The 22,758-nt window shown below is 36.8% G+C and overlaps 1 protein-coding gene across 1 annotated transcript; it reads right to left on the bottom strand.

Moving 5' to 3' along the window:
• Positions 1 to 7,052: 7,052 nt before the first annotated feature.
• LOTGIDRAFT_124944 (hypothetical protein) lies at positions 7,053 to 17,147 on the bottom strand (the record flags this gene model as incomplete). The annotated part of the gene is made up of 5 exons (XM_009061436.1): positions 7,053 to 7,245; positions 7,499 to 7,644; positions 15,817 to 15,948; positions 16,484 to 16,621; positions 17,037 to 17,147. Coding segments are annotated over 5 exons (720 nt in total), but the record flags the coding sequence as incomplete, so codon positions are not given.
• Positions 17,148 to 22,758: the final 5,611 nt, after the last annotated feature.

Here is a 22,758-nt window from a genome sequence, read left to right as displayed (position 1 = left end):
AAGATGACCCCTGAAGGTCATAATGGAGTAGGTTCAAAGGCAAAGCCTCTTCTTCTCCACTCTTCAATTTCTTATCATTTTTACATAGCAAAAGAATTGTCTCTTAGAAACACACCCCCCCCCCCCCCCCTTGACATTTTCTCACCTGATGATTCATATAAACGTCAAGAAGTATGAATTATTAATGATGTAACTCATACATCGTCCTCTTCAGAATACAAATTACAAGTTTTACATTAACAAAACGAAATGTATAATAGACATTTCAATAAATCTTACAATTTAGTTTAAGTATTTTGTTCTGGTTCAACGATTTTTAAGAACTGTGTAAATTGTGTAGGTTTGACTGTTTAAATGGTGTTTCAATACATCAATAGAGAATTCTTTGTATCCATATCCTCTTACAGGATATCACAATCATTAAATACAGTTTTCATCATTATCAATCATTTAGAAAGCATTTTATTTTCATTTGTAGGTGACTTTCAACAGGTTTTTTATAATATGACATGCCTTAAAATTCTTTCACATTTCCTTAATCGATGTTTGAAAACGTTAAGGCCGTTGGGGAAAGAATTTTCACAATTTCAAGGTATTACAAACTCCATCTTATACCTTGACATCATTATAGGCACTTTTCTTATATCGAGGATGTCTGTATTTGCAACGATTTGATTGGATTGTTCTCTTGCGAATATAGCCAATCCGAGCCATCGTTATATCAGTAAAGATGTTGTGATAGTTGGGTTGCCCCTTCAGATATATTACTTGCCCCGCCGAAGTCTGGCTATGGACCTGGTAAACTTTCCACTCTTACCACAGTGAACGATTTCAACATAATGTACCATAGCTTTTTTGTAAAAAATCAGGCTCATACTATTAATTTTCGATCAATGTTATCACAGCCCCTGGCTAGTTGGCTAGTCGTAAGTCCCTGTCTCGATTGACCTATTACCCAACCCCACCCCCACACGTCAAAAATTAACTCAGAATTGGGGTATCGTATAATAAAACGCACACCTCGATCAAACGTGACATCCAGTAGATATGTTCTACTCACTATGTCAAACTTAAACACTATATTGACACAAGATAAGTTTTTATCTCTTCTACAAACTTTGGTTTAAATTATTTTACTCTAAAATATACTTCAACTGTTATTTTCAAACTTGATTACAGTTGGGATATAAATTACAACTTCTGATTTCTTAACATAATAAACTGTCCCCCACACCCTCTGTTTCTCAATATTTTAGACTCTTAAAACCTTCCAGTGCGGTGGTACTCTAGCCTGGGAGAAACGCTAATATCGACTTCAAGAGCAATTGCGATCAACTGGGTGTTTGCAGAATCAAACCAATCTAGTCGTCGACAACATTCGACATTGGTAAGGAAGTAGAAGATGAGCAACACCTGCTGACGACAACAAGATGTTGACAGATTCTGATCCAGCTCAACCCAATCCACCAGTTGATCGGATTCTCCCCGATTCTACCGATTGTTTGTGGTCATTGTCGTTGAATATCAGACCTGCCAATCGCATGATCCATCGGATTCACTAACACCTTACATATCCATGACATTGAACCCATATTTTATCTATAACCAGGTGATAATTTTGTTGAAATAATCAGACAAACTTCTACTTGCATTGTAAAGTGTCATTTTTCTATTATCAGAATTAGATAACCAACTAGAGTTACCGCCTTGAGTAAACAATATCTAGTCTAACTAAGTAAATATATCATCTATTGTATAGGGTATAGAATAAGAATCCTGCACGGATCTGGAATATTACCCAAATCCTGCCAGATATTCCGATGGTAACCAATTTATGACAGAGAGTAGATCATGAGAAACTGATGGTATTTGTGATCAGCGATTGTTCAGATGCCACCAGATGCCAGCCAATGATATCTTCACAATGTCAAGCTATTACGAACTTCATCTTCACAATGTCAAGCTATTACAAACTTCATCTTCACAATGTCAAGCTATTACGAACTTCATCTTCACAATGTCAAGCTATTACGAACTTCATCTTTACAATGTCAAGCTATTACAAACTTCATCTTCACAATGTCAAGCTATTACGAACTTCATCTTCACAATGTCAAGCTATTACGAACTTCATCTTCACAATGTCAAGCTATTACAAACTTCATCTTCACAATGTCAAGCTATTACGAACTTCATCTTCACAATGTCAAGCTATTACGAACTTCATCTTCACAATGTCAAGCTATTACGAACTTCATCTTCACAATGTCAAGCTATTACAAACTTCATCTTTACAATATCAAGCTATTACAAACTTCATCTTCACAATGTCAAGCTATTACGAACTTCGTCTTCTACCCTGACTTCAATAGTCACCTTTCTTGTATCACATTTTCACAGTGTCAAGCTATTCATACTTATACCTTGACTGCAACAGCCACTATTAGTCTTGTATCACATTTTCACAATGTCAAGCTATTACGAACTTCGTTTTATACCTTGACTACAATAGCCATTATTCTTGTATCACATCTTCACAATCTCAAGCTATTACGAACTTCGTTTTATACCTTGACTACAAGTATAATAGCCATTATTCTTGTATCTTTGTCAAGGCCTGTAGTTGGCTGTTTTCACAAGAGTACAATCCAATCAAATCGCTTCATTTACAAACTTCCATGATACAATAAATGTACGAAGTTGTGAAGATAAGTCGGTGGTTGCTCCAAGACTCTGACGTCGAAAAGAGTCCCTTTACCCTTAAATCGCTGTCAAAAGCAAGAGAGGTCGAAATGACTTAAGAGTAGAAGAGTTAGTAAAACGTGATATTATTTAAGTTACACTGACAATAATAAATCTTATAATCAACTTTAAATTTATATTTCTTATAACCTTTAATATTTACCTCACTGTAGCTCTTAATAATTTTATAGTCGTTTGGATGGGACAATAAACCAGGCCCCGTGTGCTACAGGCTGTGCACGTTAAAGATCCCTCGACAGTTGGTAATCGGAAAAGAGCAGGCTAATGCCGCTGTCTTGGCAAAATTTCCCTCATTGTGCCCTGCATGGCGTAGGACGTAAAACTCCATTCATTTCATTTAATTTCTTACTAATTCTATATTTTCTAATGAAATAACAATCGTTAATAAATTTCTCTCTATGCACCTACTGTTATAGTGTCGGATTTGAAACCACAGTAAGAATCAAGTGAAAATATCATCATACACGCAGTGAGAGGGTAACCCTAACTCTCTTAATGAACATGCTGTCAGGGTGTGGTCTGATGGACAATGGAAATATTTGGGTATTATAAAAGACTCTTCACGGACCCCGTCTTTAAACAAAACCCTTAATGATAATCTATACAGTTATAACGTACTACGGTTTCTACGCCTGATTGGGCTGATGGTCAACGCCATGCAGTGTGCAAATACGAATACATTCCTCGTCAGGGCTGTCGGTTTGGAAAAGGACAGAAATTTAGATAATAAACTCTTCAATTAAAATACCAGTAGAACTGGCTATTTGCGTGAATGGCGTTCCATATATACTTGCTTTATTCAATTTTTTCTCCGAAAAATCCGAATCTATAGACAATCATAGGGAAATAGAACCAGGTGTCCTGGCTGAGCTACGATTTACAAGTCTTCAGTTCAAATAACATACACTATATTTCTATACACCTGTACAATCACACCTTTAATTGCAATTTCTACAGGTGAGAGTAGATCAATATCGTCTGACTTATTCAGACTTATAAAACTCAAGAAAATTGAAATTTTAATGGCAATCGACCTAGTAGCATCTTTTGTGATATAATTTATTGTTAAAACGAATTGTGTGTACATTCCATTGCAAACACACCTATGTAGTTACACCTTAATAACAATTTATATACAGGTAAAGGGAATAGGAAATGAAATGAAATGGAGTTTTACGTCCTACTCTTCTGCACCTTGTGGGCTAATGAAGACGGGCAACGCCATGCAGGGTGCGATGAGGGACAGCGGCATTAGCTTGCTCTTTTTCGATTTCCAACTGTCAAGGGTAAAGGGAATAAGAATATCTAAATTATGAGATAAATTCAACATGAAGAAAATTAAAAAAAATTGACGACCTCTTAGTATCTTTTGTGATGTAATTATTTCAATGTGTTTTGTGAATAGACTTCAGAGATCATCGTTATACACCTGTTCTCTCACACCTTAATTACAATATATACAGGTGAGAATAGATCAATACGACCAGGTACAAGTTACTATAAGTTAAAAATATACACTTACCTTAACCAAATTTACCTGGCCTAAATATCCATTAACTTTACTCAACTTTTCGTTGGCTGTCAACACAATTACTTTAATATCGTACCTGGAGAAATATTATACCACGTGACAGGTCAGGGGTCATATAGAGACGGATTGTGTAATGTGCCTCGGAGACACAAAATCGACGTGCTATCCTGAGTACATTTCAAAATTTCTTACGTTGAAAAGTTTTCACTCAATTGCCTAATAGAATAGTATTTGGTGTTATTTTGTCCGATTCTTGACGCCAGTGCAATATTATCGAATGAGGGCAATAGGCGTTTCTCACCAGCCGTCCAATATCACTCAGGTTGGGCAAGATACTTTCCTCGTCTCGATTAATTCGGTCTCATGTTGTTACAATGCCTGAAGCGGAAAATGACCACAATGCCCGAGGCTATGTTTACCAACCAGGTAGATGTTTGTCCAGGCAGGTTTAATCGAGTTTATATCAATACAGTCTAGAACATAAAGTCTATTTTATCACATGCCCTTTGTTCCAAATTTGAAAGCAGGCCCGGAGCTGCAGGGGGGTAAGATTTTAAGCGTGATGACCACTTCCCCTTCCCAACATTTGTAGAAGTGACCCTATATTGGCATATTATTACGTACGGTGTTGTTTCAAACTTAAAGGAACTTCAAAAAACTTTGCTTCGGAATCACTGTTCACTTTTGTGAAAATAGTCCAAAATATTTAAGGAGTACTTTTTACTTCCCCTTTCCTACAATTGTGGAAGAGGTCCAAGATTGACATGTTTATTACGTACGGTGCTGTTACTAACTTGAAAGTTAGAGCTTCGAAAGACGTTGCTAGGGGGTCACTGTTCACTGTTGTGAAAAAGATGTGAAGCATTTTTATTGGTTGCTGATTACTTCCCTTTTCCTCCCTGATTGACATGTTTATCACGGACTAGTGTTCCACCCGAGGATATTCTGGGAAGGTAGATGACAAGTTAACGTTCGCTTCCAGCGGATGCTGATATCGCAAACTAGGGACATTCTACTTATCTTATATACCCAATCATCGAGGCCCAGAGGCTTTTAAGGGATTGGAAAAGAGGTTTCCACCCCCAAAAACGTGTATCGAGGATACTGATTTGCATCATTAAAATTTTCAATCAGACGTCTATGGTTCCTGCAGAATCCATTAAAACTGTTTGATGACGTCATTAATCGCAAATTATGCTTTATCAAATAAGATAAGTGTCCCCGAAACACATCATTTTGTTATAAAACCTCTTTACAATCCCTCTATCATATTATAGGATCCCAAAAGAAACAGGCCTTGGATTTAAGTTAAAAAAAATTTAATTAATCTAATAATCCTAAACGATATATTTACAAAATTTTAACACCAATTACTTTTGGTATACTTTTGGTATAATTGGAATGATAAGAAGAAATATTAGAAAGATAGGCCGGGTCATAGAATAATAATAATATACAGTACTGCAGTGGTCTGATAAATTGTCTCAAATAACTCATTCCAATTTTTATCTTAAGGTGCATTCAAACCATAGTGATCACCAGTTGCGTTTGGTTACGAATAATGAAAGTGGCTACCGAACGCAACTCATAACTCTGTTGCATGACAGTTGCGTTTGAAACTTATAACCGCTATAATTATTCGCAACAGACACTGATACTCGCTGTGGTGTGAGGGCACCTTAAGACAAGCATTCTTTATGACCTAGGCCAGTGCTTTCAGAGACTATGGTCTCCTCACCATATAAAACAAGCACGTTTTGTAAAATTCAATCAACGTCAATCCAAAAGGCCCCTTTAGGCCTATAATTCTGTGCAACTCCAGAAAGTATTTTAATACAGTTTTATAATACTTTAAATGGGGTTTGAAGGCCTTTCAATATCACAACGTCTGCAACTTTTCGACACCTAAAACTGAGTTTGGCCGAGTTTGTACACCAACACAACGTTTCAACAGTTTACATTTCCATTATAAAAGATTTAGCGGTGTATCACAACTGAATATAGGCTAGGTCCATAATAACGTTTCTACAATATACAATGTCATTGTAAAACTAGTAAGATATGCTCCCTATTACAAAGGGACCTACCGATATCTTTGCACACAACGTTTCTGCAATTTACAAGGACTGTTCGTTGTTGATGCAGTATTTATAGGCTAATACTGAAATAATCTCTATTTGAAATCTCTGACATTTGGCACATAAAATATCACTTTTAAGTCTTTGAAAACAAATTGCACAATTCAGTTCCCGCCACACAAATCCAACAGACTACAACCTAACTTGGTGTAACGTCATAACAGACGAAGCAGCAGAAATTGGCGGGCTATTTACAAACAATGTATATTCATACAACGACTGCAAAGAAAGGAAAAATTAAAGGCAAACTACTAATAAATACTTTTCATTAAAGAATTGTTCAAATTTGGCTTAATCTGACAGCAAATTGCAGCCAATTGACATGGATATTAGGACACATGGGCTAGATCCACCTACTGATGCATTTGGCGGTAAGGGAGGCATTCAAAAATTTTCTATGAAAACCCTTAAGAGGCTTCGAGGAATGCTTCCACAGAGCTGCTGTATGTTGCATCTTGACCTTGGCAGTTCCCCAATTGAGTCAGTCTGCCTCCTATTTGTACCGCCACTGGTGGGAGGAGAGGTTGCTGCCGAACACCCAATGTACGTCCATGGACTTAAATCACAAGGTATATGTGAGGGGGTTCGTCTGAAAACTAAGCCATCGCCCTAGGTCTAATTCAAACGGGAAGAGAAACGTATTGCCTACGCACCTGATATATCAAAGCATATTGCTCTTTGGTTTGAACAACTCCCGCTCGTTCTTTCCTCATCTTGCTGACACATTTTAAAACATCTACCAACTTCTCGGCATCATACTGTCTGGTACAGATGTCTACGGATAGCATGGTACCAGTTCTTCCTGTCCCTGGTCTACAAATTACAGACATAAAGTAATCAGAATCGGATATTTTAAGTTTCTTAAATGGATTGTAAAGAGGTTTTCTAAAAGAATTTAGGTGTATCACGGTCACTGGAAGCATCAATTTGCACCATTCAGTCTGACTTCTATGGTTCAGGGGTCACATGTTTTTCAGGAAGGGGGCGGCGGGTTGCCCTCCTTGTTCCCTTGTTGCTACGGGCCTGACTGCGAGTTTTTGTGAAAAAAGGTTTGGGGTAAACTTACCTACAATGTACTACAAGTGGACCGCCGCTATCCTCGGACAATCGTCGTATTTCTATCACAAATTTTACCAATGAAACAGGATCAGGAAGGGTTTTATTTGACCAGCTTGTATACCAGACATGTTTTATCTCTCGTATTAAATTATTCTGGAAATATACCATGGATGCAATCTTAAAATTTTACATTTTTGAACAAATTGCTGTAGCTACGGGCCTGATACAATTTTGGGTATAAAAAGTCCTCTTCTTTATTTTGCATTTTGTCGCAAACTTTGACGAATCATGGCCAAATCCTTATTATTTCCAAAATTTCATTGAAACATTTTATTCAATATTATTCAAATATCTTATGTTTATTTGATTATTCATTTATCGTGTCAAATCAGTTAGCCAAGAATTTACATGTAGTCTGTTCTGTTGGATTGTCAATAAAGGGGAGTAACTCCATATAAGAGATATAAAGATGGCGGCCTCCAGTAGATCAAAACATCATCAAAATCTGTGAACATTTAATATTTTCACTCAACAATAATGTAAGTCAAAACATCGAATTCAACATATTTTGAAAAGGAATGATACGTTGAATATATTTGATCTAAAATTAAGGACAAAGCAGAATGGAGGCAGATAAAACGTCGTCAAGATTGAAAAAGTCAAAGAAGAAAGCTGATAAAAATGAAAGTAGCAAAACTGAGGTTGAAGAATTAGACAGTTTAATAGATCCAAATCGCGTCAAAAAAGAAACCCTATCTGATGAAGAAGTGGAGCACACTTGGGGAAATCTTAAGCGTGTTTTGGACACAGAAACTCCCAGATCGGAGGATGCACAGACTTCAAAAAGAAATCGGACAGAAACTGACGTTTCAGAGAGAATAGGAATGCCAATGAATGCTCCAATCACTTGTGAAAATCCTCGGCCAGTGTCTGTGGTGCATAAAACAGAAATAAACCAATATCCTGTGTTTATTGTTCAGAAATTACAATCGGACGAGGCCCTTGGGACTGGATCACCTATCGTTAAAATTGTCAGTTCCGATTCTGTGGAAAAAACTCTCAAAATGTCTCCATCCTCCCTTAGCAGACCTAAAACCAGTCGAAGACCATTCGCTCGTAAAATACTTCCTGCTACTCTCAAAATGGATACAAATGACATGACGTCTGCTTCAGTGTCTGTGACAGAATACAAAGAAAAGAAGCAGAAAAAGGCTAAAATGCTTGTGAAACGTGTGTCATTAAAGAAAAAAAAAGAGGATCTAACAAAAAAACATCTGCAGCAACACTTTGACATTCCAGTAGCAGAAGATTCTCCTTGTTCTCTTGTTGCTTCTAATGATAGTGTTATTGAAACTTCTCCAGTAAGTTTGAACAATCCCAAAGCTGTCAGCACAGAGAACGTGGAAGTAGACCGTCCACGACCTGTGTTTTTGTTCCAAAATAAATCCTTTGCCAGAAACAAGAAGCAAATGTACAAGATGAAAAATCACCAGTCTTCAGTTAATCAAGACACTGCTCCACCATTTATGAACGAGGCAGCATTGACATCTGACCCTGAGTTTCAAAATGTTGTGAAATCCATAAAAAAAGAACCTGTAGAAATCCAATCAGAAATGTCCGAGCCTATATGGACTGGTACGGAAAGACAGAAAGATGGAGAACCTTGTCTTCAATATAAGAAAGGGTTTGAAACCAATAATGACAAAGATGTGAATTCTGATTCAGCAGAATTGCACTCTAAATTCAGTAAACAAGTTTTAAAATCAGGGGCAGCAACCCAGTTTCATCATTCCCATTCTCAACCAAAATCCATTTTTCCGAAACCTCTGAATATGAGTGTTGAACCATCTGTACCGGAAGATACATCGAAATCCAATTTGAATAATTCCTTAACGACTAATCCAGAGCATACTGTATCCACTTTTTCACCATCAAATGTTTCATCAGCAAGTTCAAAATCGATATACAATTTACCTCTTGGTTCTAAAGACATTGCACAATGTTTAAGAAATTCTGGAACAGACTCAACAAATAATATAGGCCCATCACTATCTCCTGCCCAAGGAACAGTTCTAGCTACACAATGCCAGTCTACAACTGGGATGAAATTGGTGACAATTCCACAAGAAACTATAACATCAATTGGAAAGAAGAGTGGGTCCAGAAATTTGAATTCTTCTTCACCCACATTGTTGCCAGTTCCTTCCCGACCTGCTGCAACAACTGAGCTAGTGTCTTCGCCATTGATTAGATCAACTCAACTGAACAACGTGATGTTTCCCAGAATTCCTAACAATGTTCCGGGTCTACGTTATCCAGCACCTTTTATCATTCCCCAACCCGCCTCCAATATTATTGGAGCACCAAATACAGCGAGTCCGAGTCAGCAAATTTTGAGTTCCGTTACAAACACTGGAGCAGCCATTTCTTCTCAGAACCTGTTAATTAATCCACCATCATTGCCTCAAGGTCCCGGAATTCTAAACAATTCCATGTTCGAGCAGTCTTTAGGTGGATACAGGCTCGGAAACATCATCATCAAGACACAGAATATCCCTTCTGGAACTCTGCCTCAGACTTCTGCTGTATCGAGCACTCTATCACCAGCAGTGAATTCAAGCCCAGTTCCTTCTGCTCAAAATCCAAACCAGATAATCCAAGGAACATCAATTCAGAGCATGCCGTCTCAAGTACCAACTTCAGTTGAGGCCTCTGGAACTATTCCTAGTGCAACTATCCAAGGAACTACTCCAACTGGAAATACAAGTTCTCCATTGTTTTCATATCACTTGCCACAAGTTCAGGGAATTAAACAAAACCAGATCCTTTGCTCTCCCTTGGTCAATTTTCCATTTTTCTCCCAACAACCAGGAACAATTGTGAATCCAGGATCAAATCAAGGACTGATTCAGAATCCTAAAATCCAAACATTTAACCAACAAGTGCCTGGAGCAGAACCACAATTGAGAGTCCAAGAAGCCAAACACCAAGTGCCTCAAGAAATTCCGAATTTGATAATTCCAGGCGCTAAGCAGAAAGTGCCTCAAGCATTTCCTAGTCCATCAGTTCAAGGAAGCAAGCTGATGCAGAGTTCTGCCGGGCCACAAATGATTGTAATTGGTCCAAATTTACCAAACCATAGCACCACACAAATCCAAAGCACAGGCTCTCCTCAACTTTCTTATTCTCAGATGCTGCAATTGCTAGGAAATATTCCAAACCCAGCACCAGTGCCAGGAATAAGTTTAACTCAGAGCAATCCACCAAATTCGAGTCTTCATTTGCAAACTCATTTGGTCTCATCTACTAGTGCCATTCCAAATTTAAACAAGCCCACTTCAGTTTCAAGTCAACCAGCTGTGCTCACAAGTGGAGCAGATGATCCAAAAGAAAATCAGAGTAGTTCTAAGGCTTTGTCTATAAGTGCAATTAATAGCCAGTCTCAAAATATAGGGAAGACTTCATCAGTAACAACTATTGCTAACAGGAAGAAGGATCAATCCATAGCTGATTCGGGCCTTCAGTCAAGTGAGTTCAAAGCCCAAGAAGTATCAGTTGATTGTGAAAAAGGTAAATCTGTTACAGTATCAGCTTCAGAGTCTTCTCCAGCTTCAGCTAGTCCAGTGGTTCCAGCTATACCTACCGCCAGCCTGAAAGAGATTCCACTGAAACTAGGATCTGAGATGAAACCGATACCCTCAGATATTCCAGGTCCTTTTAAAGCCTACGATCATGATGTACTGGTATGTTTCTTTACTTTTCTGTAACAAAGTTATAATATTTGAGACATTCTGACTTTTTTATCTTTTTCTAAACAAAAACTAGTCATTCTTCACCTGCCAAAATAAGTATATTGGTGCTTGGTGGAAAATCTATGTTGTTTATAGTAGACCCTAGTCATTGTCAGTGTGCTAACTGATTTCCAGGACGCTAGCTCACTAACCTGAGGGTTCAAGGTTCAATCCCAATAAACCGATATAGATACGATATAGATCCCTTAACATTTGGAAATCGAAAAAGAGCAGGCTCATTTCATTTCTAACTGTTTTCCATTTAAATTATAATAATTGTTCCATTTCATGTAGATAGTCCTATTTTGACCTGTTCCACATTTCAGATCCATGTAAAATACAAGTACAGACGATCCAGAAATAAAACACGTAGTATGTACATCCACGATCCAATATGGCGATCAATGATCAAGGGATACATTCGTAGAGAATTAAACTATCGACATTTAGCGAAGCAGCTTTATCAGATTCCAGAATTGGTGAAAGAACTTCATAAACTGTTTTTGAAACAAATTGAAACAGAGTGTGGTGTCATGTGTTCATCGAAAACTCAAACAATTCTACGCAAACTCGATCCCCCTGATTTAGAAACTTTGAAGATTGAAAGGGTATTGACAGAACTACAAACAGACGCTCCATTGTTACGCAGTGTTTTAGATGCTGTAAGAAGTGAGAAGTGTCCCGACCAAAATTTGGGAATTGTTGCCGCTCTTCTACTATACAGCCGAAGTACGTTTCTGTCTGCTGTACATCATGTGATCACTAAGATTTTGCATAAGAGTGGGGCAGATACAAAGGTATGATGTATTTTGAGGAAATTTTGGCATCAAAATCTATTTAAGCTTTTCTGCCATTTTGTCTAAATAAACTGAAAGGCATAAAAACATCATGTGAATGCATCAGATTTATATGATGGCAAGAATCTGCCTACTATCAAATTTATCATTGTGATTGTGGAAGGAATAACCTGTTAACTCCCTTGACAAATCTGTGGTCCCCTTACCTAATAAATCATAGAAAGGCTAGTGCTACTCCCTCTAAAATGACAGATTTACACATCCTTTATTCCAATTGAAAATCTTGATAAGAACTTAAAGGGACAGGTGCCCCATTTTGAGTCTTAAATATATGTTTATAGTCTTCAGAAGTACTAGAAATGTACGAACATTGCATAATTCCTTTAAAAATACTTCAAACGAGTCATCATTTTAACATTCAAACACAGATAATTCTAGACACCCGAATTTGAAGGCTTAAATTTCGACAGTGAGCTATGAAAGCTTTTACTGATTGGCTTGGCTAAAAAATTCCTGTTTCTGAGACTAAAATATGATTTGTCAAAAAGAATGGCCTACCTATCCCTTTAATTTACATCCACCATTTTGTTTTGTTTTTTCAGACTATAGATCTCCTGTCTTCTATGGGATTATGTTCGAAATCTACTTCGTACTTTAGTAACATCAAGCGATATAATGCTCGCAATAACATCGAGGAATGTCAGAACACTATTAACGATGCTCAACAATGTTCAGACGACAACTTGGATACTGCTATGGACGTAAGTGATGAAAATTTAAGTTCAGAAGAGGACTTTGATATCAAATCGAAACTAAAAGATAAAATTTTGAAGAAAATCAGTCCAGAAAACAAAAATTTGAAGAGAAAACGAGTGAAAAATACTTCTAAAATGAAGAACATACAATCGAATACATTGTCTAAAAAGTTCAAAATTTCTAGTCCACTCAAAGGTGCTAAAACGGCACGCAATTGTGATAACGATACTTTATTAATGTCTTCAAATTGTCAGGGAACTTCGTCAAAAACTGACAAATTCAAAACTGCTGAATCATGCAATGAGAGTGATGTCCCTTTGATCTCTGCTGCTAATGATAATAATAGTGCTATTAACTCTTTCTGTGATAATGTTGAGATTCATGATAGTTTTGAAATAGCCAGCGACTCGGATTTGAATGAAGCAACTGCCATTCCTTCCTCTTCTAAAGGTTGATCTTATATACAACGAAATTCATGTAAGGGAAGGTCATTGGCGTACAGAAACAGTGATTTTAAACGGTGTAAAGAGGTTTTCTAAATTTTTTATGTGTAGGGCCTATTGGAGGCAATGATAACATTAATTTTCACCATTCCATTTTTCAATCAGACGTCTGTGGTTCCTGCAATTTCACTAGAACTAAGTGTTTGATGACATCACTAATAGCAAAGGTCCTTATGTGATAAAGCATAATATGTGTGTATTAGTGATAAAACACTTAGTTTTAGTGGTATTTCAAGAACCACAGACGTCTGATAAAAAAAATTGGAATCGTGAAAATTGACAATTCTGTTAATACATCTGCTAGTACTCAGAAACAATTATGCCCTTATTAGGGTTTGTCTGACATTATGATAGAATTTGAATTTCCTGATGTTATGATTATTATGATGTATTTATTTAAAAATTTATTCGCTGATATCATTCTTAAATTGTATTTAGTACAGGTGGTTCGATAAACATAACACAATTCTTTAAGACATTAAGAGATTGTAAAGAGGTTTTCTACATTTCTTTTTGTGTATCGGGGACAATGATAGCATCAATTTGCAGTATTCCAATTTTCATTCTGACATCTGTGGTTCTTGCAATTCCACTAAAACTAACGTTGTTTTTTGACGTCACTAGAGAGGAACTGCATAGATATCAAGAGTTGCTCCTGGTAGCTCCCCTGAATGTCTCCAAAACACACAAAAAAAATTTAGAAAACCATTTACATTCATTTTAAAGGGGAATATTTTTTTGGAGGTTGATTTGAGTCTTAAAAATATGTTAATAGTCTTCAGAAGTACTAGAAATCTACGAAAATAGCATAATTCCTTCAAAAATATCTCAAACTAGGAATTTTACTCACTATTTCTATATGGTAGATTCTCAATAAAAGAGGATTACTTAAAATTAAGCTAAGTTGCAACGAGGATTCTATATTTCTATTCCAATAAAATCAATAAGCTCTATCCTTCATACTGTTTGATTCCATATTTATGCTTGTACATTTTTGATGTGCAATTTATGTTCGAATAATGTATGGTAGGTAGGGGGTTAGGGTTTGATGACTCTAAATCATGTGAGAAAAAAAAATCCAAACTTCCTTCTGACATTAAATCCCTGTGTACTATCTCCTTTGGGCAAACATCATCTTCACAATGTGAAGGTATCACAAACTGCGTCTTATACCTTGACAACATGTGGCATTTTTCTTGTATCACTAAAGTTTGTATATGCAGCAATTTGATTGGATTGATTGAAGTCATCTGTGGTTTTTTTATTATTGTTAGATTTTATCAGAGTGTAGAAAGTGTATTTTGAGTTTTAGTTTTGAAAAGTGTTAAGGGTTCAATCTTGGGTTGTGTTTCTACTTTATTTTTGTTGAATAAATTACTGTTGATTTTTCAATTGAATATAATTCATTTCTAGTCCAACCAAGAAAAATAGCGATGGCCCATCATCGTAATACGCCCACCATTGTAATGGCAGCCAAGTCGTCCGGAAGGTTGACAAGATCTATCAATAATGAAATAATTCGAGAGTAAAACTTTCATACTGCACAAGCTTTTTATTGATTTTCATCAAGTTTCGTCTAACATTTGTCTTCTGGAGTTTTACGAGCTAAAGATTGAACAAATTTTGAAGAACAGGGGCAATAACCCATATGAGATATTTTTCGATTTTCTACTTTCAATAAGGTTTGGGTAATTCAACCAAGTTTCTTTAAAATCTGTTGAGAATTATGCCTTGAATGTGATTTCAAGAACAAGGGCAATAACTTTTTAGGTTTTTTTTAAATATCTATAGGATACATCATTGGGAAATAATAAACAATTTCACCACATTTCGTCTAAATCTGTCAAGAATTGTGCCTTCTAAACATTCCACAATTAAAAAATTTAACATAACAAGTTTTCAAGAACAAGGGCAATAACTCATCAAATATTTTTCTATTTGTCTGATTTTCAATAGGGTTCATGCTTAGGTTTTTAGTGTCAAATTAAGCAAACTATTAGATTAATTGGTGTTTCTAATGAATTATCATGTATTCTTAATCATATCATTATGTTCTTATTACATATATATTTAAGAGTTTTAACCAATCATAAATGTCCATGTAATTACAGTCTGGATAAACAAAAAAAGACTTTTTGACCATTCTTGATAGGTCACTCATTGGAATTCTGTTGGTAATTCACTTCTAATTTAGCTAATTATGAATAAATTATGAACATGTGAGACAAACTGGTATAAGTATTAGCATTTTCATTTCATAAATGAAAATAAGGGAACCCATCTTTAAGTTGTTATCCTTGTAAAATTGTTGCCTTTAGGTTTGGGCTAAGACAGACTGATAGAAAGAATTCTAGCAAAATTAACTTGTTATCTTTCAAATTTCTTTCTATCTTCTTTAAACTTACCTTTCAGTAAACTGTCTGGATAGTTATAGCCTCAATCTAGAAGAAAATATAAAACCCTAGGTAGAAACATTACCTCAATATCCTTAAGTTCTAGAGTAGATAAAATATATTCCTGGGTAACGTCTTTTTTCTTTAATACCATGGTAAAATCTCCATATTTCACAATATTATCGGGGCTGTCTGGCCAATAATCGTCACATTTAGACTGAAATAGAATTATTATCGTAGTTTAAAATTATTCAAATTCATGATGAACTATCTTCTGTTGTGTCAATGTAATTATTTTTTACATAAGTACTAAAACAATGTAGAGTCCAAGGGGGCATTAAAAAGAAAATAATGTAGAGGTGAAATTGACATAATGAGGAGGCAAATCGAGTTGAAAGAGGAGGTGGCCAAAATTATTCAAATTCATGACGCTCTATCTTTTGTTGTGTCAATCTTATTAAATGTTATATATGAAGACGAATACTGAAACAATGCAGGATCGCAGGAGGCATTAAAAAGAAAATCACTAAAGCAGAGGTGAAATTGACATAATTCGAAGGCAAATCAAGATGAAGGTGGAGGTGAATTTGAACAGATGCAGAGTGTAGAGACCAAAGATAAATTTTGTGAAACTTTGGTATACAATTGGTGTACCCTTAGTCATACAGGTTTGGGATATCAGATTTGACAGACAAAAACAAGACTTATGGTCTGGGCTAGAGAATGTTTTAGATTGAAATAAAATTGAATACTTTTCCAGGTTCATCCATTGCGTTCAGCATGACGATAACTCGTGATTGTTGTTCCCAAACCATTCTCCAGAAATCGTCTCTAGTGTTCGGAAGTGGTGCTTGTGTGGCGATGAACGCTTTATTCTCCTCTGGGTAGCCCTGAAATTTACATAATTATTCCTTATCTTTCCCTCAATAATAAAGCTAGGACCACGTCATGTACTCTTAAAAATTAAGTTTCTAGTACCAATGAATAACTACAAACATAATGAGGTTTTCTAAACTTTTTATTTTTTTCGGGGATACTGATAACATTAATTTTCACCATTCCAATTTTCAATCGGACGTCTGTGGTTTCTGCCATTCCATTTAAAGTTAGCGTTCTATGATGTCACTATATATAGGGACCTTTGTAATAGTGACGTCATAAAATGCATAGCTCAAGTGGAATTACAAGAATCACAGACGTCAAATTGAAAATTGGAATGGTGCAAATGGATGCTATCAGTGTCACCAATACATGTAAACAATATTAGAAAATCTCTTTGCAGTCTCTTTGAGAATTTGAACTTACAGTTATAAAATTAGCGTTGATATATTCTGAATGAACTTGGCTGACTTTTCTTTTTAAATTCACCCTGGTTTTAGGATCTGAAAGAAAATTACATCTTGTATTCTTCAAGCGATAACGTTTCACAGTAAATTATTTACATTTCTACACTACTATCACTACCTTCAATGAACCAGCTATGGAAACTGGCGTTTAGATTTTGATAAACTGTAGTTTGTCACATGACACTATGACATAATCCGTCAGTGATAAATTGCGTGTACACATCAATAATTATATGGAGATTAATGTTTAATTCTTATATATTGTAATCTCACAAGACGAGAAACATGTCAGATTCATTTGAGAATCAGCCAAAGAATCTGTGACAAAGATATTTTTTTTGTGTATCATGTTTTTGAAATTTTGGAAGATTAACACATGAACCTACTTGGTATAACATTAGAATATCTATTTTTATCTTCTGCTCCTTTTGGTACAGTTGATAATCTCGGCATATCATTTTTAATAGCCTACAAATAACACAATATATCTCATTAGTATTCAAATTTATGTACATAAATTAAGCCTAATTAATTTCCTTGATACTCTCTTACTGTAATAAGTCGACAATTTTTACTTACATAAAATTCTTCGTAAATTAATTCTACATCTTGACAAATATTGACCAGGCCAGCAAAATTGACAGCATTGGATAAAATACCCTAAAAATTAAATATATACTACAAGGGAAAGAAAAGGAACCAGTAGATCAATATGACTGCTGAACACAAAATATTCCCTCAGAAATTTAGAAGACTTGTTGAGTCACATAGTTGACCACTCCCCCCCCCCCCCCCCCCCTTTAAATAGTTTGGCGACCCTGAGACTATGGGCTAGTTACCTACCTGTTGGTTAATAACAGAACTACTTACATTATGGTTTATAAATCGCGTAATGTCGAGAATATCCAGTGCAGGATTAAACAGTCCACTATTCGGCCGAGCTCTTATAGAAGCCAGGGCTATAGTATCATTACTGGCCATAGAATATCTTCTTCTAGCGGCTACTCCTGTTAATATTCTAGTTTTACGATACCTTCTTCTTACCAGAATCTTAAATATAAAATGGTGACAGGTCAGGAACAGAAAGACTTGGTAGAAAAAAATCACACAAAATATACAATTTGATTTGATTTTGGCTAAAGAAAAGTGGTCATTTTGATCCGTAAACTGCGATGTGACACTATTTAAATTGGACCCTGATTTGATTGATCCTAAAATTGAAACAGACAGAATCTGTTCAGAACTCACCAATCTTCACCATAATGTCCCGTCTAGAATCACTGTTACAATAGTCTGTAATGTATTCAAACTTAAAGCCCCTTTGGAGTGTTCCAAAAGATATTTGTGTGTTTCAAAAACCTGGAAATGCACCAACCTGCAATATGATGACCCCAATACAACAACATCCACCTAATGTTGCTATGGTAATCGCTATGGTGATGCCAGGATCATTCCAAGGAGCCAACGATGGAGGGGAAGTAGGACCTTGTTTCTGGAACTTTTCATCTGCAGTGTTTAAAGTTACTCGAACTAACTGAAAAGAGTTTTGTACCTTGATTATGCTGCCAGAAAAATAGAAGTTTCACACTCAGTCCTTACTGTGCTAGTCATATCTAATGCAATAATATTTCTATTTGTTACTGGGCTCAAAAAGTAGCACATAAAGCTTTAATCATATCTTATTCTTTACTGGGCTGATGAAATTAATCTCCACACTTCAGAAAGAATGAAGGTTATCTTAAGGACATTTTTGACTTTAATTAACAATGGCTTTAGGGCTTTTATTCTGTAAAGTTGTGGTTAAATCATTGTGAAAAATGATTCATTGATTTAAATTGCTTCAGCAGAATGTTTTCAGAAAATAAATCAAAGATTGCTGTGAATTTTCAGGACATATATAAGTACCCCTATACCAAGTAACAAATCGATAGCTCAACGGGAAGGTCGAAACTGCAACAATGCCTACCTTGTCTTTAAAGAATGATTCATCATGAAGTCCGGTTTCAATAAACTGAGCACATTCCACCGTCAACAAACTGTCATATTCTCCCTCGAAATTCACGATATACAACTTCACAAATATATCTTTATCTTTCACCACTGGGATTTCGACACATAATTTGATTTCCTCATTCATGATCATAATCTGTTCTTCTTTAAAACTATTTTGATAGTTCTGTTCGAGAATTTCCACGAGTTCGTGCTGAAATGTCCGAACGTTCACACAGAACGTGTTCCAAGACATCCTCAGACGAACTGTTACAAATACTGGTGGAATGGTCTCCTCCGCTCTAGTGATGATTTGAACAGCTGGAGTTGTAGCTGTACCATTTGGTATACGATATGCAGGTCTGTTCGTTCTAGAAGTTGTCCGAGACGTTATGCTCGGTCTACCAGAGGAAGTTGTATTCACTTCGGATGGTGCAGTAGTAACTGTACTGGTCAATCCTCGAGAGGACTCTGTTGAAGATACTGAAGGTCTGGCTGCAGTGGTTCTTCTCCTTGATCCGTTGTCTCGTGATGATGTTTGGGGACTTTGTGTTGTGGCATTAGCTTCAATTTTGATGATAGTGGTTTGGTTCGTGGGTTGAAAAGTTGGAAACGTTATTGATTTTATGTCCTGTGTGGAGGTAATGGGAACCTTGGTTGTAGTCCCAATGAACCCCATCTGAAAAGTCGTTCTTTGAGTGGTTTGAGAGGCCAGTGTTGTCCTTCTTCTTGACCCATTATGATGGATTCGTTGTGAAGATTCTTGTGACGATGCTGTTGGGGACCTTGGAGGTGCTGTGGAAGGTTGAGGTGTACTCTGGGATATAAAGACAAAGGTTCTTTGTCCTTTGGGAATGTATTTTGATCTTTTTGTTGTTGGGGCTCTTTGAGTGGTCGTGCTAAAAGGAGCTGTTGATCTAGCAGCAGTTGTTTCTCTCTGTGTCGGGCTCTGGGAAGTGGTATGTGTTCCAGTGGTAGCCCTTTCAGCTGTGGAAATTCTAGAAGATGGTCTTGAAGATACTCTTTCAGTCATGGGAAACAAAATTTCGGTCCCAGCAGTTGATGCTGTGGTTTGTTCACCATTGGGAAAAGATATTGGAAGTCTTTTCAGAGTCGTGGCAATTGTGGTTCTTTGTGTCATTGGAATTAAGATTTCTGATAATGGCATTGAAGCTGTAGTGGTAGATTCAACATTGGGAACTCTTTTCAGAGTCGTGGCAATTGTGGTTCTTTGTGTCATGGGAACCAAAATTTCTGGCAGACTTGCTGATGTTGACGTTAAAGAAGTCGTGTTTGGAATTTTAACCGTCTGTAAAGTCAGAGGAGTAGTGGTACTTTGTCGTGGAGATGTATCTGTTAGTCGTGTGATCTGAGAAGAGGGACCAGCTCTCCCATTATTGATGACTAAGCCTGTTGCATCAGTGGGAAGAGACCCGATGGCTGTTCGGGAAGGAGAGATGCCTGTTGAAGAAACTTGAGTTATCATAGTGCTTTGGTCCCTCGGAAATGTTGAAGTGGAGGCTGCAAATGGTCTAGTCATCAAGCACAAAAGTCCACAACTGGACTCAGCTGTTTGTGATTTTGAATCAAACAATATTGGAGTTCTCGCAGATGAAGCAGTAGCTTCAAGACTATCAACAGAAGACCCACTTGCTTCCAAATGACTTGATAGAGGAGAACTCAAGTTCTCTGGATTATGTGGAAGACCAAGGTCTGGGCTACTTTGGACCGAACTTGATGAAGATGTTCTTGAAATTAGAGATGCTAAAGAAGGTTGAAGATGTTCCAAAGATGATGGGAATTCTCCAGAACTGGATTTGATCTCTGGAGCAACATCAATTCCATGACCGTCTCCTGCAATTCCTGGACTAATCTCGTTCCTTTCTTCAGTGGGAATCACAATTTCTGGATGATCAGGATTTGAAAGCATTTGCGGAGGTGGAGGCGTTTGGGCGTGTCCCATCTCTCCACGATTTCCACCGTCCTGCGTTAAATTGAGGGAGGTTGGCGTTGGGTTTATGCGTATTTGAGGAGTTGCTGGTACGATTGCTTGAAGTCTGACTGTCGGGTTTGGGTTGATGACCTCTGGATGATTATTTTGATGATGATGAAGGAATTCTGGGGTTTCGTGAGGCCCATTGTCATTGTGAGAGGCTTCGTGCTGTGCTTCCTGCTCGTGGACTATATCTGTACCTCCTGAAAATAGAATTATCGTAAAAGCAATACGTAACACTGGGTCACATAACATACAACTTAACTATTAAAGAGATTGTAAAAAGGTTTTCTAAATCTTTTAAGCTTATCGGGGACACTTATAGCATCAATTTGCACCATTCCAATTTTCAATCAGACGTCTGTGGTTTCTGTAATTCTATTAAAACTAAGTGTTTTATGACGTCACTTAAACACTTAGTTTTAATGGAATTGCAGAAACCACAGACATGGATTGTAAAGAGGGTTTCTAAACTTTTTATGGGCATTTGATTACACTGTTACAATCGATTTACACCATTTAAATTTTCAATCGCAGACGTCTGCGGCTCTTGCTATTCCTGTAAGCTAAGCGTTTTATAACCCACTATCGCAATAGATACGACTATTAATGTATAAGGACCTTTGCGATAGTTACTCATTAAATGCATAGTTTAAGTAATTATTCGGAATGATTTGTAAAGAGTTGGTTTGTAGAGATGGTTTATTACCTGATTCAGGTTGGTGATTAAAATTAGCGTTGAAATCAGGTCGCATTCTACCAAAAGCTGGTGATGCTTGTTCAGCCTGGCATACAGACCACAGTAATATTACTGTCACTACCCACAATCCTACAAGTTTACGTTATAGTTAGATCATATCAATGTAAAATCTTCATGATCAGGAAATTGGAGGAGGGAGCAAAGCAACCAAGGTGACCATTGATAACAATGTTTAAAGTAGGGAAGGTGGGACGGGGTGGGGGGTGGCTGGGGTTGTCCACAGCCCTGCCAACCTTAGTTCTGGGGGAAATGCCACTGTACACCAAATGAAAAAAGCTGTATAACCTGATTGATAAAATCTCAAGAAAGCTCTCAACTTACCCTTTCTACTATCCATTTTAGTTTGTTTATATCAAATAATCCATTGATTTATCACAGGAATTAAAAATATCAGGCTTTTTCATCTCAAATCCTTTTTCTTGGACTATCTTCGTAACAATTTAAATTACCAGGCACAAAACAGTGTCTTGGGGAAGATCATCTGCTGAGTGAAAGAAATAAGAATAGAAATTGAATGAAGTAAGATGGAGAGTTAAATTTGTGCGCCTGTTTGGGTTAAGTAAGATGGACAATGTGATGCAATGTGCAATGAGGGAACTTTTTGCCAGTTCAACAGAATTAACCTAATGTTCTCAACTGTCGAGGGATCTTTAAATTGCACAGCTTATGGTACATATTGCCTCGTTTTTTTGTTCCGTCCGAACGACTAGACACTTTCTCCATGTAAGCCCCTCCGACCCGCTTCAAAGAGTGGGGGAAACCGGGTTGGAAATTCTTATTATCTGATTGTCCTATGTCAGGATTAAGCCCTGAACTTTCAGATTATCAAGGAAGAGTCTAACTCACTGAGCTATCACAGCTCCATATTAAAGGATGGACCACATCAGCCTGATATATATTTTAATCTAACCATCCTTCCCATAACTGATCCATCCCCCA

Source organism: Lottia gigantea (assembly GCF_000327385.1).
Source record: "Lottia gigantea unplaced genomic scaffold LOTGIsca_48, whole genome shotgun sequence".
NCBI lineage: Eukaryota > Metazoa > Mollusca > Gastropoda > Lottiidae > Lottia > Lottia gigantea.
This window is presented reverse-complemented; position numbering and strand designations above follow the sequence as displayed.